The 23600-nt window shown below is 36.0% G+C and overlaps 4 protein-coding genes across 5 annotated transcripts; 2 read left to right on the top strand and 2 right to left on the bottom strand.

Annotated features, from left to right (window-relative positions):
- Positions 1-261: 261 nt before the first annotated feature.
- LOC142534946 (uncharacterized) lies at positions 262-1489 on the bottom strand. Its single transcript, XM_075641586.1, has 3 exons — positions 956-1489; positions 779-865; positions 262-703 (listed from the first exon to the last, which is right to left on the bottom strand). The coding sequence occupies exons 1-3, from the start codon at positions 999-1001 to the stop codon at positions 519-521; spliced, it is 318 nt and encodes a 105-aa protein (XP_075497701.1). The 5' UTR covers positions 1002-1489; the 3' UTR covers positions 262-518.
- Positions 1490-1936: 447 nt separating this feature from the next.
- On the bottom strand, positions 1937-5593 carry LOC142534945 (uncharacterized). Of its 2 annotated transcripts, none has more exons than XM_075641584.1 (6): positions 5244-5593; positions 4025-4134; positions 3745-3904; positions 3229-3321; positions 2633-2764; positions 1937-2260 (listed from the first exon to the last, which is right to left on the bottom strand). In XM_075641584.1, the coding sequence occupies exons 1-6, from the start codon at positions 5280-5282 to the stop codon at positions 2183-2185; spliced, it is 612 nt and encodes a 203-aa protein (XP_075497699.1). In that variant the 5' UTR covers positions 5283-5593; the 3' UTR covers positions 1937-2182. The 2 variants fall into 2 exon arrangements, with proteins under 2 accessions (XP_075497699.1, XP_075497700.1); XM_075641585.1 differs by having other exon boundaries at positions 1937-2250; positions 5244-5318.
- Positions 5594-9626: 4033 nt separating this feature from the next.
- Positions 9627-12360, top strand: LOC142534944 (uncharacterized). Its single transcript, XM_075641583.1, has 4 exons — positions 9627-10217; positions 10831-10886; positions 11986-12095; positions 12216-12360. Exons 1-4 carry the CDS (start codon positions 9656-9658, stop codon positions 12358-12360), a joined length of 873 nt encoding a protein of 290 aa, XP_075497698.1. The 5' UTR covers positions 9627-9655.
- Positions 12361-14623: 2263 nt separating this feature from the next.
- LOC142534947 (uncharacterized) lies at positions 14624-15944 on the top strand. Its single transcript, XM_075641587.1, has 3 exons — positions 14624-15145; positions 15236-15322; positions 15397-15944. Exons 1-3 carry the CDS (start codon positions 15100-15102, stop codon positions 15579-15581), a joined length of 318 nt encoding a protein of 105 aa, XP_075497702.1. The 5' UTR covers positions 14624-15099; the 3' UTR covers positions 15582-15944.
- The last annotated feature ends 7656 nt before the right edge of the window (positions 15945-23600 follow it).

Genomic DNA, 23600 nt, shown 5'->3' with positions numbered 1-23600 from the left:
TTTTTTGTGCCCAGCTTCGAATGTCTTTATCTGCCAACAAGTGTCTGTATTAATTGGTGACTCAAGAATATCCCACTTACATCTTTGGTTTTTCCACGCACCTCAAAGCCTACTTTTGTCATTCTTAACAAAGTTTACCAACATCCCTCTTTCGGTATAATGACTTTCTATCTCAAACTTTGCCTCTTTTCTAAAACTAAATAGCATACCAAGCTTCAAATCGGGATTTTCTGAATCTTCATATGGTAAAAAATTTGGATCTTTCTCTTCAGAATCAAATACACTCCCTAACTCATCGCTTTTGGCACAATCATCGTCCTCTTCATCACCTTGCATTCTCTCAAACAACTCATTGGAAATATCACTATCAATGATCATATTTTTCTCTTTCTCCTTAAAATTTTCATCTTCATCAAAATCAAATTCACTATGGTAAGATTCAACATCATCTTCATCATTGGTTCCAACCCTTGTTATCGTATGAACTTCTTTTTGTTTCTCTAAAACACCAGTTGCATCTATCTGTTTATTGAAATAAATTCATCATGTTCAAAATAAATTTCTACTTCAAAGTTTTTGGGGACATGGTTCCTAATTTCAACCATATCAGCATCACTTTCCAAATACCTACCATTGTTCATAGATTTACCGACTTTGTGCAGATTAAAATCTGCACCTATCTTCTCCATGCATCCTACTTCCTCTGCAATCATTACCACAAAGTTCAATCAAACATATCTTGTCCATTCAATGAAATCAAAATATTCAATCCTCTCACCTTTGTACATTTTCCTCACACTATTGGTTTCCATTGCAACATTGTAGTACAATTTAATTGTAACAAGAATAGGTTCTCCCATCCAGCCTAAACACATAAGATATTAAAATAAGTACATGTCATAAACCTCAATAAATTTATCAAGAAATCCATCACCTTAAAAAACATAAACATTACCATAATTTGGGGTGAATTCCAGAGAATGTGTACATCGTTTAGCCATATACGATTTCCAGTTTAGCAAATCCAATATCTACTACTAATATGAAATTTCAAAAATTGGCTGAAATGGAAAATTGAAAAATCAGTGAATGTACGATGAGAGGTTTCTCGACTGAAATGGAAATTTTAAAAAAAAAAAAAAAAAAGCTACAACTATGCTTTTGTATTCAAAGAACGTGATTTAGTTGAAATGAAGAAATATTTCCAACTTCTGAAACAAATAATGCCAAAACATTCCACATTGAAAAAAAAAAATTTAGCCTTCAAACTCCAATGCTATGAGCGACAATTATTTCAAAAAATTCTAAAGAAATCGTTCGTAAAAGTTTAATAATTTGCAACAACAAATTAATCAAGTATATCATGCTTATATCGTTGAAAACAGTGTACTTCGAGTTCGCTGTGGTGTCTCCAACCAATCGTCCTTCCCTCGTCTGATTTGGGAGATCTGGGGATTAGGGTTGTAATTGTGGAGACTGAAATGGGAAGAAGACTTGGGATAAGAAATGGCTCATGCGAGAGGCACATGTTGGGTCAACGTTAATCTTAACGTCAGGGTAATGATAGGGACAAATTTGAGAAGAATTCAGAAACTTGAGAGATTAATTAAGCAGTTAACAATGAAGAGAGACTGAAACGAAAAATATGACAAACTATAAGAACGAAAATAGGTCTTATCCCCTACTTTACTCGTATATACATGACCACTAAATCGGCTTAGTTCACAATAAAATTGCAAACACGATCAAATCTCAAGTTTGTCGAAATTACTTATTATGAACAACTCGTTTGTTTTAATTCAAATTTAGTAATCGTAAGCTACACATCGGGGTTGCATGGCTTCGGCATTTTGATTGAGACTTTCTTTTTAGGTCAATTGCATCAAATCCATACAGAATTTCCAAATTTGGGTAAACCAATTCATGCATGCGTCAATTGCTATTAACTCAAATCTTTTATTCACGTAAAAAGGACAATTTAGTCAATAACATTCGCATCTACTAATATTTATTTATCATACTGAAAGTTATACACTTTTTCATAACCTGTACTTCTCTAACTAAGAATGTTCCCCAAAACTCTTCGATACCTGATTTGAAGTTACATCGTGCGTGACATATTAATCAACAATCATAATGCGGAGACAGAATTTGAGCTACGTGTTTTTCACCTCTACACCTATCAGCAAATTGTATGAAGAAATCTAGAGTTTATGAACGCTGGTTTCCTCATTGATCTTCCACTCCTACCTGTGTCAGCCTCGCAAGAACAACAACGTTCCATTTAAATAATTGTAATGATTTAAATAATTGTAATGAAGACAGAATAAACCAAATGGACTAAGGAATATATGATTAAACTGTATGGAGTTCACAACTTTCATGCTATAATCTATGCTTCATTTCTTGTGACAACCGAAACTCACGGCAACACAAAAGCGAGAGCAGTCTTCCTCCCACTGTACATGAATATTATAAAATTGCATGCCCATTTTTTTCTACTTCTCCCCAACAGGCGATAAACTCAATGCATTCAGTAGGTTACGAAGCTTCTATACTCGTGTACAATAGGCAAAGGAACATTAACATGGACTACAAGGGTTTAGAAGCTCTAAGGCAAAACTGTGCATACCAAACCCAATGCTTCTGCCGTGCTTTGATGCATTTCATGGCCACAGATGATACTGAATGAAGTAAAAATCAATTCTCTTTGTTCCACGCTCAAAGACTTTGCAAGGCCTCGGGCAACCATTTCCATCTCGAGCTGCAGCAACAGATATAAAAATATTAAAACCTATCGTACTGAGTTAAGTGAATCGTGGGCTTGAAAGCACAGAAATTCCTTGGAAATATGTAAATAATAAATCGGTTTTATTGTCAAGAAAAAATATAAAAAGAGGCAAACAAATCTAGGTATGACGTGGCAGGATGGGGCGATTTTGGGATAAAATATGCATTGACAATTTTGGATGCAGGCGGTTAGTGTTCAATTCCATTATAAGTTAAATGGGTTGATCCCATTTAAACCTAACACACTATGGGCATTTTTACATGTAAAGTCCATTTAATCTTCCAGTACCAGTACATAAAAAATTGTTATCATGGGCGCATTTGGATGAATCGATGGCACAGACACGTATATTATCTTAAAAACTGCGAAGAAAATATTTTGCACCAAGTAAAAAAATGAAAGAACTCCAAGAGCAAAAAGGAGTCAACAGCACTTACCGAACTCTCCCCAGGAGGGAAGATCCGGTGAATGAGACATACTTTGAACAATTCGACCAGTGATTCAGAATGTTTATTTTGAACTTCTAATGCCTGAGAGAAGATTATTAAAATAAGATACTTAAAGCGAAAAAGTACAATCATTGTTATGTCCTTGGCATGAAGGACACCATCAAACATCTGACCATCAAAAACAACATTTGCCTTCACCAGGGATATTGAGATGTCTTTATTTGTATATTCAAAGTAGTTTAGATGAAAACTTTTTTTAAATATGGGAAATGTATGTACACAATTTTTAATCTTCAAGGAATAAGATGTGTTATAATGTTTGATGGGAGGTATTCTGTAACTTAGAAAATGCCAGACGTAAAATAGCTTTCTCCGAATTTCTAATGTTGGGAAACACCTTGGACCAAAAACATTTGTAAAATGAGAGTTTCGTATATCTTTCAGAGAGATATTGGCGACAAAACCTATGATCATATCTCATGTAGCAAGTACCGAGGAGCATACCCATGCCTGCAGAATTCTAGATCGTGTGTGTGCAGCAACAGCAGCGGACACCATTCTAGCAGCCCGAGTGTTCTCAAGTCCAATGTTATCAGCGAGCCCAGCAATAAAGTCTCTGGCATCCTCACCATTAATGTGAACGGAGGTGGATATATCGGATATGCTACGGTAAAACGAGATCAAGTTACTTATTTGCCAAAAGATAAATGACATAAGACGACATAAGAACCTGATATGCATCTTGGCAATTCTACACGGCTGTGCATACTATATTTAAACATACCTTTCACAGTAATTCAAAACAAAGTTGATTGAGGCACGATAGAGAGAATCCCGTGCATTTTCAGTGTCAGTGAAGGACCTCACTCCATAGCACTTGCATATATGACGTAACTGTGGCGCCCAGGAAAAATGACAAAAATATCACTTAATTGTATTTTACTGGTCAGCTCCAGATGCAAACAAACAGGGTAAAGTTTGTGCAACTTATCCAATATGATCACCACAAGAATGGCAGTCTTCCTCCGTGATATTAACCCACCAATAGGATATATATCCTCACATTCTCTTTTTGCTTCTTAGTTTAAATGTGGATATAAATGACAGCAACTTCTTATGTTTAACAACATGCAATGCAAAGGTGCTTCCCAGCTGAGGCCCTAAAATCAAGTTCATTATTTTTACCTTCTTTTAAAAAAAATTGTCCCTGGACAACAGAAACAATTAAGCTCAGCATATAGTCACTTTAAATTCAAGAATAAACCTTAAGACTGATTTTGTCCCCTCTACGGCATTATTTATACACAATAGTTTCTAAAAACTACTTCTACCAAGATAAGTTCATATTTAAAAAAGATATCCCATGTTCATAGCGCACATGGTATATTGACATTTGAATTTTGAACATAAAAAAAAGTTGAAACAAAATCTCTATCCCTGGTGCTTCATGCTTGAATCATCCATAAATGTATCTCACGGTCTTGACTAATCACATACACATGCAAACATATAATAGAAACATAAATATACATACGTACATACATACATACATACATAATATAATACAGAGAGAGAGAGAGAGAGAGAGAGAGAGGAAGAGCAATGGAAAAGTTCATTGATTGCATTTTTATGATCCCACCGCACCAAAAAATAAATCAGACCAATCACATCAAATGAGCAAATTACAAATCAAAATGTGAAAACATGGTCTTAATTTCTGGCCACTGCCTTTTCCAATGTTGCTTGTCTATCACATAGTAACTAATTTTCTCATCTAAAAGACAGCAGCTAGCGTATAATATCAGTCTCGACATTTCCTCTGAAATTTTTAAATAATATATAACACCAATAAGTGCCTCTCAGACTCGGCACCTACTAGAAATTCCAAGCCGAAGAAAATACACCACTATTGTTCTTATAAAGATAAAGTGAGAGTTAAAAGATTGAGATAAACTCATGAGCTATCATATTAAAGGAATGCTAGTTAGAAGGAAAGAGCAAACCTGAACAATGTCATCTGCCAAAATGTCTTGGCCGCTCATTTTGCGGTCCAATAATTTCTGGAAATTAAAGTTTAAGCTTTGAACTGAGGTCAAAAGATCAGAGAACCTTCAAACAGGGGCTAAACTGACTCAAAATCCAAGATCATAAACTAAGATGATGCAGGAACTCACTCACTCAATCACTCTTTATCTTAATTTTCAATTTCAAATTAAGTTAAACCCTTGGATTTCAATGCCGACACTTAAGTCTCCGAAACACAGGAACAAAACAAAATACCACAGGATAGTTTCACTGCCTGAAAAAAAAAAATTGAACAGCGCCCTTTTCCTTCCGTATTAGTGTGCTACCTCAATCCCAGAACAATAACCGCGTTTCTCATGCGCCCGGATGAGATTTCAAAATAAAAATTTAAATGATTTTGGCGTGAGATTCAGGGTGCTATCAAGTCAACTCTAACTATTTCGAAGCACAGAACGGTCTTTTCTTTCGTATACGCCATAACAGAGACATTAGAAACAGAACCTACCTCGGTCAATTGATTAGCCATTCTTTGATATTCCTCCGTATTGCTTGTTCAATGGAACCCGAATTCAAACCTGAGGCCACCACTGAGGTAACACTTCCTTCCTCCTTCCCCACATCTGTGTCGGTTCTTATTTTCTTCTGATTAAAATAATCGGAATTTTCCCCACTCGATGCCGCCGATTTATGTGTTGTCGGCAAAGAGCCCTGACTTTCCCTACCACCACTTCCCTGCCACCAAGGCTCCGATCTCTCTGTAGATCAGCTCTCACCATCATATTTTCGTAGCTTAAATAAAGCTCTGGAAGTAAAAATAATCACGAACTGGAAAGTAAAATCGCAACCAAAAAAATCAACGATGGACCTCTTGCAAGTGATTACGACCCCCCCTCCATCGCGGTTATCAACGGTGATAACAGTTTTAAGGTCGTCAACAGATTCGAGGCGGTCATCAAGGAGTTGGACGTAGTCGCGTTTGGAATTGTCGGAGGGAAGTAAGAGGAGGTGGTTTTAAATTTATTTGAATGGAATCATCAGAGAGCTTGAAGACTGAGGGAATGGGTGAGGATGTGCGGGTGGGTGATGGAGAGTACTTGAGAAGGCGACGACGGTGGTGGCGGCGCAGTACTGCGGAGGTCACTGGAGTACATCGGAAGCGACAAGAGTGCGGGGGATTAAGGTAGAGGGGGCACAGTTGACTAGTCATATGTAAACTTCTTTCAAAAATTACCAAACACCAGAGTTATTTACCCTAAAAAAACATGCTACTAATATTTCATTCTTTATATTTTGAAAACCACAGATTCAGCTCGTTGCTGTTCCGATTAATGGTATATGTCCTTTGATTGCTGTTCCTACTAATGGCTGTGGATGCAGGATTTGACGAGAAGAGATGTAAGTTCAGTGTTGTGGCAGCATTCGGGACTGTCATAGGGGCAACAGCTTGTATCATTCGGCACTCAGGAGCGGAGACGACGGCTATTCGTTTTGGTTCTGATTCCTTGTTTACGCCGGAAATTTACAATTGTTGCATTTTGTCGAATTTTATATTGGTGGTCCAAACAGTGACACAATCTATAAAAGATCTTGGCTCTGTTGGAGCGTTGTTATTGAAGATTCGAGACTTGCTTGGTTATCTAAACTCCACCTCTTTGCGGCATATGAGCTCCATTATTAGCTAATAGATTAGCTCGTGGCGCTAGTCCTGTTATGCCTAGGTTTGTATGGTTAGAGGGTGAAATCCCTCAATGGTTTACTGTAATTGCTTCTCAAGACTTAGTTAGAGGGCTTAGTTTTAATGGATGTTTTTAATCTAAAAATAGGTGTTTTGATTATTATTTTACACGGACGTCGTTCACTAGTTTAATTTATATTTGCTTCATGACACACATAAAAAAAAAAAAAAAAAAAACTTGTTACAATTTTGATTGTTGAATGCCCAAAAACAGGTTTTTCCAAAGTAAAATAACTTTCCGGAGTTCAAATATGTATCTTTATTAGCGTCAGTGGTAACAATGTGAGTATCCGTGCGGCGGCTCTGCATGGTTGTTTTGAGATTCATCCTACTCCACTAGGGGCGGTTGTGCTTTCCATATTTTTGTATGGTACAGGAGGTCGGATGGACTATTGTGGCCTGGGGCTTCTATTGGCTTCTGGTTCTATGGTTTGATGGCTGCCTCGTTTGCGAATGGAGGAAGAAGAGGGTTTCGGGTGGTTGTCTATTGCAATTCCGAAATGACGGTTTGTTTTCTCGGCTTTGGTTTGTATATATATTATATTATATTATATTTTAGCGTTAAAATCGAGTGGGAATTGGAAAGTTTGGCTTTTCTGTAAATCTTTCAAAACGGACAACCTAACCCGATTATCTCAACCCACCGTAGTGCTCCATCAAATGAGAGGGGATGACCCATCAATTTTACGGATTACCCAATACCATGAGTTACTAGGAAGTTGCATGGAATAATAAATTAAAATATGTAAATGTAATCATTTAAAATTAATGGAACAAGCCATGAGTTTTACCATTCACATCAAACGTGTTTTTTTTTTGGGGAAAATAAAAGATCTTGAAAGTTTATATTTCGATATCTTAATTTTCTTTGTTCAATTGATATTTTGTTTTTGTTAATTTGTATCAATAAATTATGTTGGTAGCATAAATTTGTATATTTGTTCTATAATTTCAATTTTTTTCTATAATTTCAAAATTATATGTATCTATATTTCTTGTTTTAATTTTCACGTTTTGCTTATTTATAAATAATATACCAAATCAAAGTTTATTATTACTCATAATTCGTATATTTATTCATAATTAAACTTTGATTTGGTATATATTTATAAATAAGCAAAACGTGAAAATTAAAACAAGAATATAGATACATATAATTTTGAAATTATAGAAAAAATTGAAATTATAGAACAAATATACAAATTTATGCTACCAACATAATTTATTGATACAAATTAACAAAAAATCAAATATCAATTGAACAAAGAAAATTAAGATATCGAAATATAACTTTCAAGATCTTTTATTTTCCCCAAAAAAAAAACACGTTTGATGTGAATGGTAAACTCATGGCTTGTTCCATTAATTTAAATGATTACATTTACATATTTTAATTTATTATTCCATGCAACTTCCTAGTAACTCATGGTATGTTGGGTAATCCGTAAAATTGATGGGTCATCCCCTCTCATTTGATGGAGCACTACGGGGGTTGAGATAATCGGGTTAGGTTGTCCGTTTGAAGATTTACAGAAAAGCCAAACTTTCCAATTCCCACTCGATTTCTAACGCTAAAAATATAATAATAATATAATATTATACAAACCAAAGCCGAGAAAACAAAACCGTCATTTCTGAATTGCAATAGACAACCACCCGAAACCCTCTTCTTCCTCCATTCGCAAACGAGGCAGCCATCAAAACCATAGAACCAGAAAGCCAATAGAAGCCCCAGGCCACAATAGTCCATCCGACCTCCTGTACCATACAAAAATATGGAAAGCACAACCGCCCCTAGTGGAGTAGGATGAATCTCAAAACAACCATGCAGAGCCGCCGCACGGATACTCACATTTGTTACCCTGACGCTAATAAAGATACATATTTGAACTCCGGAAATTATTTTACTTTTGGAAAACCTGTTTTTGGGCATTCAACATCAAAATTGTAACAAGTTTTTTTTTTTTTTTATGTGTGTCATGAAGAAATATAAATTAAACTAGTGAACGACGTCCGTGTAAAATAATAATCAAAACACCTATTTTTTAGATTAAAAACATCCATTAAAACTAAGCCCTCTAACTAAGTCTTGAGAAGCAATTACAGTAAACCATTGAGGGATTTCACCCTCTAACCATACAAACCTAGGCATAACAGGACTAGCGCCACGAGCTAATCTATTAGCTAATAATGGAGCTCATATGCCGCAAAGAGGTGGAGTTTAGATAACCAAGCAAGTCTCGAATCTTCAATAACAACGCTCCAACAGAGCCAAGATCTTTTATAGATTGTGTCACTGTTTGGACCACCAATATAAAATTCGACAAAATGCAAACAATTGTAAATTTCCGGCGTAAACAAGGAATCCGAACCAAAACGAATAGCCGTCGTCTCCGCTCCTGAGTGCCGAATGATACAAGCTGTTGCCCCTATGACAGTCCCGAATGCTGCCACAACACTGAACTTACATCTCTTCTCGTCAAATCCTGCATCCACATCCATTAGTAGGAACAGCAATCAAAGGACATATACCATTAATCGGAACAGCAACGAGCTGAATCTGTGGTTTTCAAAATATAAAGAATGAAATATTAGTAGCATGTTTTTTTAGGGTAAATAACTCTGGGTTTGGTAATTTTTGAAAGAAGTTTACATATGACTAGTCAACTGTGCCCCCTCTACCTTAATCCCCCGCACTCTTGTCGCTTCCGATGTACTCCAGTGACCTCCGCAGTACTGCGCCGCCACCACCGTCGTCGCCTTCTCAAGTACTCTCCATCACCCACCCGCACATCCTCACCCATTCCCTCAGTCTTCAAGCTCTCTGATGATTCCATTCAAATAAATTTAAAACCACCTCCTCTTACTTCCCTCCGACAATTCCAAACGCGACTACGTCAACTCCTTGATGACAGCCTCGAATCTTTTGACGACCTTAAAACTGTTATCACCGTTGATAACCGCGATGGAGGGGGGGTCGTAATCACTTGCAAGAGGTCCATCGTTGATTTTTTTGTTGCGATTTTACTTTCCAGTTTCGTGATTATTTTTACTTCCAGAGCTTTATTTAAGCTACGAAAATATGATGGTGAGAGGCTGATCTACAAGAGAGATCGGAGCCTTGGTGGCAGGGAAGTGGTGGTAGGGAAAAGTCAGGGCTCTTTGCCGACAACACATAAATCGGCGGCATCGAGTGGGGAAAATTCCGATTATTTTAATCAGAGAAAATAAGACCGACACAGATGTGGGGAAGGAGGAAGGAAGTGTTACCTCAGTGGTGGCCTCAGGTTTTGAATTCGGGTTCCATTGAAACAAGCAATACGGAGGAATATCAAAGAATGGCTAATCAATTGACCGAGGTAGGTTCTGTTTCTAATGTCTCTGTTATGGCGTATACGAAAGAAAGACCGTTCTGTGCTTCGAAATAGTTAGAGTTGACTTGATAGCACCCTGAATCTCACGCCAAAATCATTTAAATTTTTATTTTGAAATCTCATCCCGGGCGCATGAGAAACGCGGTTATTGTTCTGGGATTGAGGTAGCACACTAATACGGAAGGAAAAGGGCGCTGTTCAATTTTTTTTTTCAGGCAGTGAAACTATCCTGTGGTATTTTTGTTTTGTTCCTGTGTTTCGGAGACTTAAGTGTCTGCATTTGAAATCCAAGGGTTTAACTTAATTTGAAATTGAAAATTAAGATAAAGAGTGATTGAGTGAGTGAGTTCCTGCATCATCTTAGTTTATGATCTTGGATTTTGAGTCAGTTTAGCCCCTGTTTGAAGGTTCTCTGATCTTTTGACCTCAGTTCAAAGCTTAAACTTTAATTTCCAGAAATTATGGACCGCAAAATGAGCGGCCAAGACATTTTGGCAGATGACATTGTTCAGGTCTTTCCTTCTAACTAGCATTCCTTTAAATATGATAGCTCATGAGTTTATCTCAATCTTTTAACTCTCACTTTATCTTTATAAGAACAATATGTGGTGTATTTTCTTCGGCTTGGAATTTCTAGTAGGTGCCGAGTCTGAGAGGCACTTATTGGTGTTATATATTTATTTAAAAATTTCAGAGGAAATGTCGAGACTGATATTTATACGCTAGCTGCTGTCTTTTAGATGAGAAAATTAGTTACTATGTGATAGACAAGCAACATTGGAAAAGGCAGTGGCCAGAAATTAAGACCATGTTTTCACATTTTGATTTGTAATTTGCTCATTTGATGTGATTGGTCTGATTTATTTTTTGGTGCGGTGGGATCATAAAAATGCAATCAATGAACTTTTCCATTGCTCTTCCTCTCTCTCTCTCTCTCTCTCTCTCTGTATATATATAGTATGTATGTATGTATGTACGTATGTATATTTATGTTTCTATTATATGTTTGCATGTGTATGTGATTAGTCAAGACCGTGAGATACATTTATGGATGATTCAAGCATGAAGCACCAGGGATAGAGATTTTGTTTCAACTTTTTTTTATGTTCAAAATTCAAATGTCAATATACCATGTGCGCTATGAACATGGGATATCTTTTTTAAATATGAACTTATCTTGGTAGAAGTAGTTTTTAGAAACTATTGGTATAAATAATGCCGTAGAGGGGACAAAATCAGTCTTAAGGTTTATTCTTGAATTTAAAGTGACTATATGCTGAGCTTAATTGTTTCTGTTGTCCAGGGACAATTTTTTTAAAAGAAGGTAAAAATAATGAACTTGATTTTAGGGCCTCAGCTGGGAAGCACCTTTGCATTGCATGTTGTTAAACATAAGAAGTTGCTGTCATTTATATCCACATTTAAACTAAGAAGCAAAAAGAATGTGAGGATATATATCCTATGGTGGGTTAATATCACGGAGGAAGACTGCCATTCTTGTGGTGATCATATTGGATAAGTTGCACAAACTTTACCCTGTTTGTTTGCATCTGGAGCTGACCAGTAAATACAATAAGTGATATTTTTTGTCATTTTTCCTGGGCGCCACAGTTACGTCATATATGCAAGTGCTATGGAGTGAGGTCCTTCACTGACACTGAAAATGCACGGGATTCTCTCTATCGTGCCTCAATCAACTTTGTTTTGAATTACTGTGAAAGGTATGTTTAAATATAGTATGCACAGCCGTGTAGAATTGCCAAGAGTGCATATCAGGTTCTTATTCGTCTTATGTCATTTATCTTTTGGCAAATAAGTAACTTGATCTCGTTTTACCGTAGCATATCCGATATATCCACCTCCGTTCACATTAATGGTGAGGATGCCAGAGACTTTATTGCTGGGCTCGCTGATAACATTGGACTTGAGAACACTCGGGCTGCTAGAATGGTGTCCGCTGCTGTTGCTGCACACACCACGATCTAGAATTCTGCAGGCATGGGTATGCTCCTCGGTACTTGCTACATGAGATATGATCATAGGTTTTGTCGCCAATATCTCTCTGAAAGATATACGAAACTCTCATTTTACAAATGTTTTGGTCAAGGTGTCTTCCCAACATTAGAAATTCGGAGAAAGCTATTTTACGTCTGGCATTTTTCTAAGTTACAGAATACCTCCCATCAAACATTATAACACATCTTATTCCTTGAAGATTAAAAATTGTGTACATACATTTCCCATATTTAAAAAAAGTTTTCATCTAAACTACTTTGAATATACAAATAAAGACATCTCAATATCCCTGGTGAAGGCAAAGTTGTTTTTGATGGTCAGATGTTTGATGGTGTCCTTCATGCCAAGGACATAACAATGATTGTACTTTTTCGCTTTAAGTATCTTATTTTAATAATCTTCTCTCAGGCATTAGAAGTTCAAAATAAACATTCGTGAATCACTGGTCGAATTGTTCAAAGTATGTCTCTTCACCGGATCTCCCTCTGGGGAGAGTTCGGTAAGTGCTGTGGGACTCCTTTTTGCTCTTGGAGTTCTTTCAATTTTTTTACTGGTGCAAAATATTTTCTTTCGCAGTTTTTAAGATAATATACGTGTCTGTGCCATCGATTCATCCAAATGCGCCCATGATAACAATTTTTTTATGTACTGGTACTGGAAGATTAATGGACTTTACATGTAAAAATGCCCATAGTGTGTTAGGTTAAATGGGATCAACCCATTTAACTTATAATGGATTGACACTAACCGCCTGCATCCAAATTGTCAATGCATATTTTATCCCAAATCGCCCATCCTGCCACGTCATACCTAGATTTGTTTGCCTCTTTTTATATTTTTCTTGACAATACAACCGATTTATTATTTACATATTTCCAAGGAAATTTCTGTGCTTTCAAGCCCACGATTCACTTAACCTCAGTACGATAGGTTTTAATATTTTTATATCTGTTGCTGCAGCTCGAGATGGAAATGGTTGCCCGAGGGCCTTGCAAAGTCTTTGAGCGTGGAACAAAGAGAATTGATTTTACTTCATTCAGTATCATCTGTGGCCATGAAATGCATCAAGCACGGCAGAAGCATTGGTTTGGTATGCACCAGTTTTGCCTTAGAGCTTCTAAACCCTTGTAGTCCATGTTAATGTTCCTTTGCCTATTGTACACGAGTATAGAAGCTTCCTAACCTACTGAATGCATTGAGTTTATCGCCTGTTGGGGAGAAGTAGAAAAAAATGGGCATGCAATTTTATAATATTCTGTACAGTGGGAGGAAGACTGCTCTCGCTTTTGTGTTGCCGTGAGTTTCGGTTGTCACAAGAAATGAAGCATAGATTATAGCATGAAAGTTGTGAACTCCATACAGTTTAATCAATATTCCTTAGTCCATTTGGTTTATTCTGTCTTCATTACAATTATTTAAATCATTACAATTATTTAAATGGAACGTTGTTGTTCTTGCGAGGCTGACACAGTAGGAGTGGAAGATCAATGAGGAAACCAGCGTTCATAAACTCTAGATTTCTTCATACAATTTGCTGATAGGTGTAGAGGTGAAAAACACGTAGCTCAAATTCTGTCTCCGCATTATGATTGTTGATTAATATGTCACGCACGATGTAACTTCAAATCAGGTATCGAAGAGTTTTGGGGAACATTCTTAGTTAGAGAAGTACAGGTTATGAAAAAGTGTATAACTTTCAGTATGATAAATAATATTAGTAGATGCGAATGTTATTGACTAAATTGTCCTTTTTACGTGAATAAAAGATTTGAGTTAATAGCAATTGACGCATGCATGAATTGGTTTACCCAAATTTGGAAATTCTGTATGGATTTGATGCAATTGACCTAAAAGAAAGTCTCAATCAAAATGCCGAAGCCATGCAACCCCGATGTGTAGCTTACGATTACTAAATTTGAATTAAAACAAACGAGTTGTTCATAATAAGTAATTTCGACAAACTTGAGATTTGATCGTGTTTGCAATTTTATTGTGAACTAAGCCGATTTAGTGGTCATGTATATACGAGTAAAGTAGGGGATAAGACCTATTTTCGTTCTTATAGTTTGTCATATTTTTCGTTCAGTCTCTCTTCATTGTTAACTGTTTAATTAATCTCTCAAGTTTCTGAATTCTTCTCAAATTTGTCCCTATCATTACCCGTTAAGATTAACGTTGACCCAACATGTGCCTCTCGTATGAGCCATTTCTTATCCCAAGTCTTCTTCCCATTTCAGTCTCCACAATTACAACCCTAATCCCCAGATCTCCCAAATCAGACGAGGGAAGGACGATTGGTTGGAGACACCACAGCGAACTCGAAGTACACTGTTTTCAACGATATAAGCATGATATACTTGATTAATTTGTTGTTGCAAATTATTAAACTTTTACGAACGATTTCTTTAGAATTTTTTGAAATAATTGTCGCTCATAGCATTGGAGTTTGAAGGCTAAATTTTTTTTTTCAATGTGGAATGTTTTGGCATTATTTGTTTCAGAAGTTGGAAATATTTCTTCATTTCAACTAAATCACGTTCTTTGAATACAAAAGCATAGTTGTAGCTTTTTTTTTTTTTTTTTAAATTTCCATTTCAGTCGAGAAACCTCTCATCGTACATTCACTGATTTTTCAATTTTCCATTTCAGCCAATTTTTGAAATTTCATATTAGTAGTAGATATTGGATTTGCTAAACTGGAAATCGTATATGGCTAAACGATGTACACATTCTCTGGAATTCACCCCAAATTATGGTAATGTTTATGTTTTTTAAGGTGATGGATTTCTTGATAAATTTATTGAGGTTTATGACATGTACTTATTTTAATATCTTATGTGTTTAGGCTGGATGGGAGAACCTATTCTTGTTACAATTAAATTGTACTACAATGTTGCAATGGAAACCAATAGTGTGAGGAAAATGTACAAAGGTGAGAGGATTGAATATTTGATTTCATTGAATGGACAAGATATGTTTGATTGAACTTTGTGGTAATGATTGCAGAGGAAGTAGGATGCATGGAGAAGATAGGTGCAGATTTTAATCTGCACAAAGTCGGTAAATCTATGAACAATGGTAGGTATTTGAAAAGTGATGCTGATATGGTTGAAATTAGGAACCATGTCCCCAAAAACTTTGAAGTAGAAATTTATTTTGAACATGATGAATTTATTTCAATAAACAGATAGATGCAACTGGTGTTTTAGAGAAACAAAAAAAAGTTCATACGATAACAAGGGTTGGAACCAATGATGAAGATGATGTTGAATCTTACCATAGTGAATTTGATTTTGATGAAGATGAAAATTTTAAGGAGAAAGAGAAAAATATGATCATTGATAGTGATATTTCCAATGAGTTGTTTGAGAGAATGCAAGGTGATGAAGAGGACGATGATTGTGCCAAAAGCGATGAGTTAGGGAGTGTATTTGATTCTGAAGAGAAAGATCCAAATTTTTTTACCATATGAAGATTCAGAAAATCCCGATTTGAAGCTTGGTATGCTATTTAGTTTTAGAAAAGAGGCAAAGTTTGAGATAGAAAGTCATTATACCGAAAGAGGGATGTTGGTAAACTTTGTTAAGAATGACAAAAGTAGGCTTTGAGGTGCGTGGAAAAACCAAAGATGTAAGTGGGATATTCTTGAGTCACCAATTAATACAGACACTTGTTGGCAGATAAGACATTCGAAGCTGGGCACAAAAAACTGGTTGAGTTCAAATTTTGTGAATAACACATGTGAATGCTTCAACAGCATGATTTTAGATGCAAGGGAAAAACCAATAATTTCAATGTTAAAAAAATTAAGAAATTTGTTGATGGCCAGGTTTCCAATGAACTTAGAAGAGGTCAAGAAATGGAATGGTGTAACGTGTCCAAAATTAAGTTGTGTTGGCGAAGAATTGTGATCGAGCTTTTCTTGTACTTTAAATCTCCAATAAAATGTTGGTCTTTTATGCTCAAATAAATCGCAAGAGCACGAGTCAAGTTATAATATAATGTACGGAGTACGGATATCGTCTCACAGAGACTGTATCGAGCTATTATTATTTTCAAAGATCAATCTTTAGCAAAACGTAGACAAAAATTTGAATTGTAAGTTGTCTAATAAATTCGAGGTAAATGTGATTAAAGGTATGAGTAAAGGTAGACAATTTAAAATGAAGTCTTAAAATCAACTAGACGCAAAATCAGTTGGGAATCTCGGTTCACCTACCCTTAACTAATTCATATAATTGACTTCGACTTTTGTTCCGACTTTTGACAGGATCCCCTAAACTATTAACATTCTCTTTCAATATATGTTAAACTAACTTGACAAGATGAAATAATTAAATGTTTTTAACTACTTATCATATGTGAGTTGCATACATGATCCGTGGAATCCCCTAGCTTTCGAACTATTAGACTATAACTATCAACGTGTATTCATTATCAAATGTCTATGCAAATTGTAAATCCACAGTTTGTGTTATTTGTTCATATTGAAACATATTTTATCGACTTCATTTTCAATATAAAATATTATCAAAGTAAACTAAACTTCAATAATCAAATGAAAAACAATAACACAATCAAGTATAATGCAAAAGTCGAACAATTAATTATATAAAACAAGTTTCGGGAGAGGATCACATTAAATCTCAACAAAGAAAAGAGTTTAGCTCCTAAGCGACATAATAAAATCCCAAACAATACTTAAACAAGTGTTTAAGCTAGAAATACTAAAATAAACCAATAATGAAAAAAGAACGCTGCACAAAAATCCCAAGTTCTTTGCTTACCTCCTCGACTCCAGGCTTTTTTTTTCTCTTCCTTGTGCTTGTTGGCTGTTGATAAAAACTGATATCTCCCTTAATTTTTCGTCCAATAAGGTATTTAGCCCTATTAAAAGCCTCCAAAAATCCTTCAAAGTTGGAAAATATTTGATCATGGAAAATTTCCTTCTTTGCTCGCGCTCGGACATGAATTCCTGGCTTAGCACAAGTTGTTCCATACTGCACTTCGTCAAGTTCTTCGGCGCTCTAGGACGGTCGAGAAATCCTGCCCTAGCGCGAGTTATGCTATCTCGTTCTTCCATGCTTCAACCTCTCGCGCTGGGATGGTCGAGCAATCCCGCCCCAATGCAATGTTATCCATCCCAATCTTGAATTTAACTTTTCTCACACTGGGGCAGTTTGGAACTACTGCCCTAGCGCGAGCTTTTCTGTCTTGCTTCTTCATCTTCAGCTAAAGTTTCATCTTTTCTACTCATTTCCTGCATATTCATAAAACTCGATGAGTCGTGATCATATGCAACAACTAACGACAAATTGAATAAATTTTAGACTCAATACACACAAAATTATGCAAATATAGACTCAAACGATGCAATAAAACATGTAAATACGACTTATCGAATTGCAAGGATGCAGCTGATTTAGTCATTTGATGGCTAATGAGACACGCTTTAACATCACAGGGTTACACCAGCAACGCTTTGTCAACTTGTATATATATATATATATATATATATGATATATTAATATGAAAATAGTTAGCAAAATGAACTTGGTATTTTTTTTTAAAAAAAAACATATTGTTCTTAGCGTATTCGAAACAGTAGAGTTAATTATCAAAAAAGAAGTTTAATCAATATCATTTTTCAAAAATTATATATTATTTAAATTAATATGTAACCCGTGTAATATAAGACAAGTTTCACTTAGATTCAAAATTTACGTTTTAAAACTATTTTTAATATATTTTAAATGTACTTTCAAAATTAAATTCTATTAAATAAAAGAATTGATAAAATAAATTTATCAATTTTATGAGTTATTTGCATCAAACGCCTTTGAAATATCGAAAATAGACATTTATTCACTGTGAAAGTTAAATAGGTATTCTAGATATTAACTTTTATGAGTTATTTGCACCGTGATATCTTTTAAAAAAATTAGACTGTACTTAAATCTCTATTACTCAAAAAATTAGAATTGACTCGAATCTCTATAACTCTTTGTAAAAAAAAAAATTTGGGCTGGGCTACGGCCCAGGACGAGCCAAGCATAGGTCCGTCCTTGCAGTACACATAAACCCATGCATAATTATAAAATTTAATTTGATTAATTTATGATTTAAAATGGTGCATGATACATGATTAAATTATTTTAAATATTCATATGCTCATGTTTATACAATTTGTAAATTTTAAAAATTAAGGATTTATTCCTTAAATCTGGGGTAAATATTTTATAATGACTTTTATGTCATAATTAATTTTTTAATTAGTATTTAAGTTGTATTAGGATTTTTAGTATTTTACTTAACAATTTTCAAAAAAGAGAGAGAAGATCTAATCTTTTTAAATTTGACATTTAGCTTTTTAAATTAAAAGGGTGGGATTTTTATTATATTGAATACAGTTTTAATCTACTAAACAACCCTCAAACTCACATAATCGTCAAAACCCACGCACACAATTCCTCTCTTTTATTCACGCACACACAAGCCGCACGCACAAATCAGCCGAGCCTAGGATTTCTACTTTTCTTGGTCCTCTCATCACCAATCACTCAACCACACGTAGCACGGTGGATTCACGTCCCTTTTACGCAAGAAAACAACAAAAAAACGTTGCTCCGATCGCCCACCGACTTCCCCGCAACCATATTCGACGGTTCGAACGTTTAAAAACGCAAATGCATGTATAAACCCTTTTTTAACGCATCGATCATGTTATATATTGATATTTGATGATAACAGTGCATGAGAAACAATTTTATATGACTGCATATGAGTCAAAACAGTTTTAAAAGGACTTTGGACATTTGTGCATGGAACTCACATTTTCTTCCCAAAATTGTGGTGTGTACTTCGCCTGGGCTCCTGGGATGTTTCTGCTGTGTATGGCTGGGTTAGTGGATGTGTTTAGACATGGTCTAGTGATCTGGTAAAGATTAGAAAGGGCTTGGAGGGATAGCACAGCCGCTCGAAGTGAATAGGGCCTGTGTGATTCTTTTTGCATGCATGTAGGTACTGTAGGGTTCGAGCTTATGGTTTCATTCACAGGCTGGATTGGGGCTCTGGACTCTGGTTTAGGCAGTCTCTAAGGGTCGTAGGATGAGGCTAAAGCCCGGGTGGCCCAATTTTTTTTTTAAAATGTATATATAAATTTTGTATAATTTTGGAATAATACGATATTAGCCCGGGTAGATCAATTTAAAATATTAAAAGATACTAGAGTTTTAAATTTCAGCTCGGGTAGAGCCATATTTCTGGCTCCGCCCCTGGTGGTTAGGGGCCTGATTGGTTAGGGAAGACGGCTGGAACATAAACGTGAAAGCTGCTTAGATGGGGTCTCATGAAGGAGTTGTCACATTTTTGGCTTGTTGTAGGCTTGGGCTGCGGGTCTGGGCTGGAAATGTCTGGACCAGGGACTCATGGGATGTCTAAGGGTCGAGTCTACGGTCTGGTTCAGGTCCGGTTCGCGTTGGTTTAGGTGTGAAGTCGTGAGAAGCATATTCGGGTCATAGTGCATCTCATCGGCTGTTTTTCTTGGATGGGCTGTTGTTCACATTTTTAAGTGGCTGGAACATGGTTCGGGGATAGTTTAGGCTCTTGGACAGTAGGTTAGGGTGTTGGTTAAGTATGGTTCGAGTCCTGAGTCGTTCGATAAGTCATAAGCTATTTTATATAATTCGAGAATCGTATGCGTCCGAGTGCATCTTTGGGACTATGTTTGTTTGGTTAATTAATGAGGTTGTGGCAACATGTCGAAGTCCATGATGTTTGTAAATATGTATCACTTGCAAAATAATTATTTTTGAACTATGCGATTTTTCTTGTGGCCAAATTATGCTACAGGTTTGGAAACCGGAGAAGGTGTCTGGAGACCTCTCCAACCTCTTCGTAGGAATTATGTATGTTAGAGAGTGGACATCCAGTCCAAAGGCTGTGGTGATGTAATGTCCGGTAACTCCTACAAATGATTAATGTGTTTATGCCGTTTGTTATGCGTTTATCGATTCTTTATGACTTACATGAATGATGTCGCTAATGCTCCTTGTATTATACATATGGACCTATTGACATCGATTGATATATTAATATCGAGATTGAATATGATTTATATATTGTTCATGGTATATTGAGAATGAATATATGTTTAAATAGTGATAGTAAGAAGTGTAGATAAAGTAGTGTAATGGAAGTTGGTATGAAAATGCATGAAATGAGATGAAAAATATGGTAGTTCTTACGGGTTTTAGCATAATGATTTGGCTATTGATCCAAATTGTGTGAGGACACAACCATTAGAAAACTAAGATATAATGTTACAACTTTCATGTTTCGGGTTTTGTCCAAATCATTGTGAACGACAAGCCAAAAGCGCCCCGAAGTGTGCCGTGAGTATCGTCGTTCCTCCACTGACACATTTTGGTAGAATGAGCATAACTCTTTACTCAAATATGAAAATGACATGAGGCTAATTGGAGATAAAATCCAAGACATAGAGCTACAACTTTTATGTTGACCACTTTTCCAAATTATGAAAGGAAGATGTCTATTTTAGCAAACACTGACGATGATGCGTGCAGAGGCGCGCCCGAGCGGTAACATTTTACCGCCCGAGCGCCCTTGTACCAAAATTTTTGGTGTTTTAACATAATGGTCCGCGCCCGAGCTGTAAAATGTTACCGATTGAGCGGCTCTGGATAAATATGTGAGTTAGAAACGTGATTTTTGTGATTTAAATGGATAAAGATCGAGGGTTTCAGTCATTTGCACCATTTCACTTCAACAAGCAAGGAGTAAACAAGGGAGAAACCAAGGATTTGCCAAGTTCTTCCCTCAAGTGATCTTCCATCTATTCTTCTTCTTCAAATTGAAGCTAGAATTGAACTCTCCGCCACAAGAGCATCCTAAGGTTGTAAGTATTCACATATGAAGGTTGGTTTTTATATGTAGAGGACCATATAGAGTGACTTTTAACCATATGTTTAAGTATGAAGGTAGTTATTGAATTATTGATTTATTTTACAGTGTGGGGCCAAGGAACTTCATTATACCGGTGTTCATACATTTGGAAAGTAAGTTGACATGTTTTTGAAGTAATAAATGAGTAATATTATGAGTTTTAAATGTTTTCTATTGATTATTGTTATATATACTTTGTTGATATGTTTATTGATGAAAACATAGCACCATATATCATTGTTATGTATTATATATGAAAGATCATGAATGTTCAAGAGAAGTGCTATGTCATGACATGAAAATGGTACGAAACGAATGAAACAGATTATTATATGATATATGAGCTCGTTGACATCATGGGTTGTTTTAAGCCCACCAACTTATTGGCCAATATATGTTCATGGATCGTGGTTGTCACAGGGCACTCTGACGGTCATCACAGTAGTAGCTATATAATAAAGCTAGCATAGTAGTAAAGGTCAAAAATGGGGCTCAAGTACGAAAGGAATATGTTTACATGTTATGCATGAAAGTATATGATATGAAATGATTTAAGAATTCGTTATTGATCACGGCTTTGATATGTATGTTCTTTCTACGCATATTGATATTTATAAGTGCCAACTTATTGAGTTTTGTAAACTCACATAGCTCATTTATTACATGATCAAGTAATGAAGGTGAGTAGGATGTTGGTTCACCAATGGATGCTTGTGATGCGTCTTACCTCGACAAAAACCTGGACATGCTATTGTTATCGCTTCCGCATGTATGTATTATAGTTGATTTTACATTAGGGTTTGAATTATGTTTTACGTTATCTATGTCTATATGTATAACGGTGAAGGTGTGTGTTCGTATATAAAATGGATTGAAAAAGATTGTGGACGAAATATCTGTCTTGGGATCATGTTGATGTAGACGCATTTATTTTTATATAAGTATATTGTGGTACGTTATACGAATTTAACTATTGCTTAGATTATTGGATTTTCCGAAATATAGGGACATAATGTCAAATTTTTTATAAAACATCACACTAGTGTCCATAGATTGGATTGTTCAATGATATAGGTATATCTATCAAACTCTATTTTAATTATGAGTGTAACGATCATTAATTACGCCAAGCATAGAAGAAGGGCGTTATAGTTTATATGGTATCGGAGCCCACGGTTCATCGGGAGGGAAGACATTGCACTTCATCCAGTAATGGGGAACTTGGCAAGTAAGTATCTTTGTACTCCATAGCTTGTGTTAAGTAAATTTCCTTTACGTGAACTAATTGTAGGCTAAATGACAATGTCACCCAAACGTAAAGTGCATGAGGGAGAGTCGCCTAAGGGCAAGGCACTGGTAACTGAAGGTGAAGGTAGTGTGCCTCGACCAATAAATGAATTTTCTCAACTACTCCAACAACAAGCAAAAGTCCATGGTGAGTAGATACAACAGTTATTGGACATGCAACGAACTACTCATGAGCAAGCACAAGCATAAGCACAAGCCATGGTACCTAGACATGTGCCTGTTCAGATGGATGTATATGACCGATTTAGACGCTTGAATCCTCCGAAATTTACGGGGAGCACTGATCCAGCAGTACCAGATGAATGAATTAAGTCCTTGGAATCCATCTTTTCCTACCTACACATCTTGTGTTGTCTTTATGTTGACAAAACATGCGAGAATATGGTGGGAAAATGTAAAAGTGGCATTATCTGTGAGACCATTGACATGAAATACATTTAAGTCCACGTTTTACAAAAAATATTTTAGCAAATATGTAGGGGAAAAGAAGGCCAATGATTTCCTGAATTTGAAACAAGAGACAATGTCGATGATTGAGTATATAAAACAGTTTGAAGCAGGAGTTCAATATGTACCATATGTTGCTCAAGATGACACAGTTAAGGGCGAACATTTCATGCGACGACTTCGCTCTGAAATCAAAAGAGATGTAAGGATGTCAAAAGCTGCCAATTATGGGGAGATAGTGGATAAAGCACTTATGGCAGAGCATGATGAACAAGAAATCGAAAAAGACAGGCAGCTGCGAAGGAAACAATATTTTCAAAAGAGCCAAAGAGAAGGACAAGGCAAAAAGGTAGATAGTAAAGGTATTCGACCAGAAGAGTCACGTGCCAAAATTCCCACTCCGAGCAAAGATCAGAACAGACCACCTTGTCCTAAGTGTGGTAAATCTCATGCCGGTGAGTGTATGCAAGGAGCAAATGTTTGTTATCGGT

The sequence above is a fragment of the Primulina tabacum genome, unplaced genomic scaffold (assembly GCF_025594145.1).
Source record: "Primulina tabacum isolate GXHZ01 unplaced genomic scaffold, ASM2559414v2 Contig743, whole genome shotgun sequence".
Classification (NCBI taxonomy): domain Eukaryota; kingdom Viridiplantae; phylum Streptophyta; class Magnoliopsida; order Lamiales; family Gesneriaceae; genus Primulina; species Primulina tabacum.
The sequence above is the reverse complement of the archived record's forward strand: the minus strand, read 5'-3'. Positions and strand labels throughout refer to the sequence as shown.